The 2,776-nt window shown below is 36.9% G+C and overlaps 1 protein-coding gene across 1 annotated transcript; it reads left to right on the forward strand.

Annotated features, from left to right (window-relative positions):
• Positions 1–504: 504 nt before the first annotated feature.
• LOC137241970 (uncharacterized) lies at positions 505–1,348 on the forward strand. Its single transcript, XM_067769344.1, has 2 exons — positions 505–644; positions 709–1,348. The coding sequence occupies exons 1-2, from the start codon at positions 587–589 to the stop codon at positions 1,278–1,280; spliced, it is 630 nt and encodes a 209-aa protein (XP_067625445.1). The 5' UTR covers positions 505–586; the 3' UTR covers positions 1,281–1,348.
• Positions 1,349–2,776: the final 1,428 nt, after the last annotated feature.

Genomic DNA, 2,776 nt, shown 5'->3' on the forward strand with positions numbered 1-2,776 from the left:
ACAACTCCCCATTCCAATTGCAGTTTCCCCTCAGTCTTCTCTCCTCAACCTGTCTCTTCAACAGATAATCGCTTTTGTCATCAATCGCCTCCTAGGATTGCGACTCCATATTTACCGATCAGGTAAACGCTTCAACTATCAAAGAACTAAACAAAATTATAACTTTTTATCAGGCCAACTTTCTGTTTAGATAAAAACTAGACTCCCTGATGAAGATGCTAAACCACCGAAATGCGTAGTTGAAAAGAAATTTTAATTTTGCCTTATAATTACCAACAGAAAAGCTCCAAGTCAGTATGCAACAATCGATTATTATTCCGTTATCGATAGCCTTATTGGTATCAGCAACAAAATGCCAAACAAGAGTACAGCAATACACTTTGTTCTTTTTTATTTACTTCACAAAAATAAATTTTGTTAGAAAAACAAATTTGATTAAAACAAACATCTTTTGTTATTTCCGTATAAAAACTTATATTCTATGAAAAAATTATCAAAAGCAAGTAGATCTTGAAGCGAATAGGTTTAAGAACTCGTGAAACTTGTCACATACACACACATCAAATATATTTTTTTCAAAAGAAAAATGCGAATAAACTTAGCAGCTGTGGCTTTGTTCTTTCTCATTGCCATCTCCAGCCAAGGTGAGCACATTCTTTATGAACTATTCAATTCACAAGAAAAATCATTAATTGCAAACTTTTTCAGGCAGTACTTCATGTTTTTTTCTTAACAAACTTAAATCAGACAGTACAAGTTACAACGATGATTATATATTCGATTTTGATCCAATATGCCGGAAGGTCGTTAATAAACTATATACTTTGTTCTCAAAAATTTTCCCAAATGCTAATGGAGTTAGTGGTATTTTAGGCGGTATCACTAAAAGGCCGGATAGCTCCGTGGGTGCTGGAACAGCAAGTGCTTCTCGCCCTCCCAACGCTGGTAATGGAACAGGTGCATTATCAACTGGTGTTAGTTTGCGTCCTCCAGGTGCTGTTGGTGGAGTTATTACTCGTCCTCCAGTTCCTAACGGTGATAGTGGTGCTGGCTCTGATTCAAAAATAGAAACAATAGAACCTACTGGTGCTAGCGGGGCTGCTGATGACAGTGAAAAACCTCCGCCATCCAATGCTGAGCCCGCAATACCCATTGAACCTATAATACCTACCGCTGGCCTGGATGTCGTTACGGAGGATGACGATGATATTGTATCTATCGATAATGATGATCCGCCGTTGGATTATGATGCTTCTGTTGAGAATCATAGATTTAGATAGTTTGGTTTGTTATTTATTATGTGTTTGTTATAAATATATGTGTATGTTGTTATTAAAAACATTCTTGTAAAAACAGAAATGATCTGTATGGCCATTGAAACTCTATAGTGCCCTAAAAATTTGTGTGACTCACCTTACTAAGTAGACGGAATCGATTCCTGGCTGGCTTAAACACCAAGGAAACTATTCGATTTTGCTAACCGTTAGTAAGATTTATCTCAAAATAATTTTGGCTGTATTTAGAAGAAATACGACATAATTTTTAGAACTCTGAATAGGTTTCAAAACGCTGTTGGAGTTTTTCTCACACAAAATTCTTTCTATATTTCATATAAAACTTTTTCCATGCTAAACAAAAGCATTGCCTTCCTTACAGCTGCCTTAGAAGCATTTGAAGTAGTAATATCGGTCAAAGGTATGTCATCAGTATATATAACTAGAGAGTTTATTGTTTCTTAAAAAATTTAAGTCTTTGTAAAAGATTGTAACGGTGCAGCTGGAAAAGCCTCTCGTAGTTGTGCTGTCATAGTGAATCCCATGTATACGCCCTCGTCCGTGTTTTCTGGGCTACGTGGGAAATCTAGTTGCGGCGACTAATCAGTGTTACATCCACGATGTCGTCAGAAAACGAGTAAGTGTTGACCAGCAGATGCTGCTTCAAGCTATCGAATTGTAGAATGAACCACCGCGTAGAGGTTGATCGTCTGCACTGCTGGTCGACATATTATTGTTAGTACTACCAGATTATGTGATGAGGGAATGCTGGGTCGAAAAAAGTGACATGCAAGTAATTCAAAACGGGTTAGCAAACAAACCAAAAATTAAACTGCTATGCAGATGCTTTTCGCAAGTTATGTCCTGTGAATATGAAAAAATAATCTTCTTAATGAAAAATTCAAGTAAGTTAGACCAGTTTGCTATATTTCCACTCACTGCTTAACTATTAACGCATTATTGCACTACCCCCAACACTGGGTGCATAGACTGAGTTGAAAGAAATACAAGTTGGTCGAATTTCGACCACAGGCGATATAGTTATTATTATTATGACTGCAGCGCAATTATGACTGCAGCGCGTTACATGGCTTAGCATATTCCGCGGCATGACCGTAGTAAAATGCGGCAAAAATCCTTAGGCCTAGCAGGTTCGAAGTGGTATTATCAAATCCTTCCCGAGATGGTCAGGGTAGCACGAAAATTGTACTAATTTCCGAAACTTACCGTATCAATATCCTAATTGTCTTAATAGCTTAAAGAAGAAGATGAAGCATAATACATCATCCAAGCTTGAATCGAGCTCAAGGCCTAACAATAATTATTTTATCATTATTATTGTTATAATATATTTTTTCTTAATTGAAAAAATTGTAAATTAGAATAGAAGAAAGAAAAAATTTAGACAACTGCCAAAGCTCGTTGTATAGATCCATTTCGGGAACTGCTAAATTCCTTCATCGGCAACGTTTAGGCGTCGCTGCTATAACCATTCAGCCACC

This window comes from Eurosta solidaginis, chromosome 2, assembly GCF_040869045.1.
Source record: "Eurosta solidaginis isolate ZX-2024a chromosome 2, ASM4086904v1, whole genome shotgun sequence".
In the NCBI taxonomy this organism is placed as follows: Eukaryota; Metazoa; Arthropoda; class Insecta; order Diptera; family Tephritidae; genus Eurosta; species Eurosta solidaginis.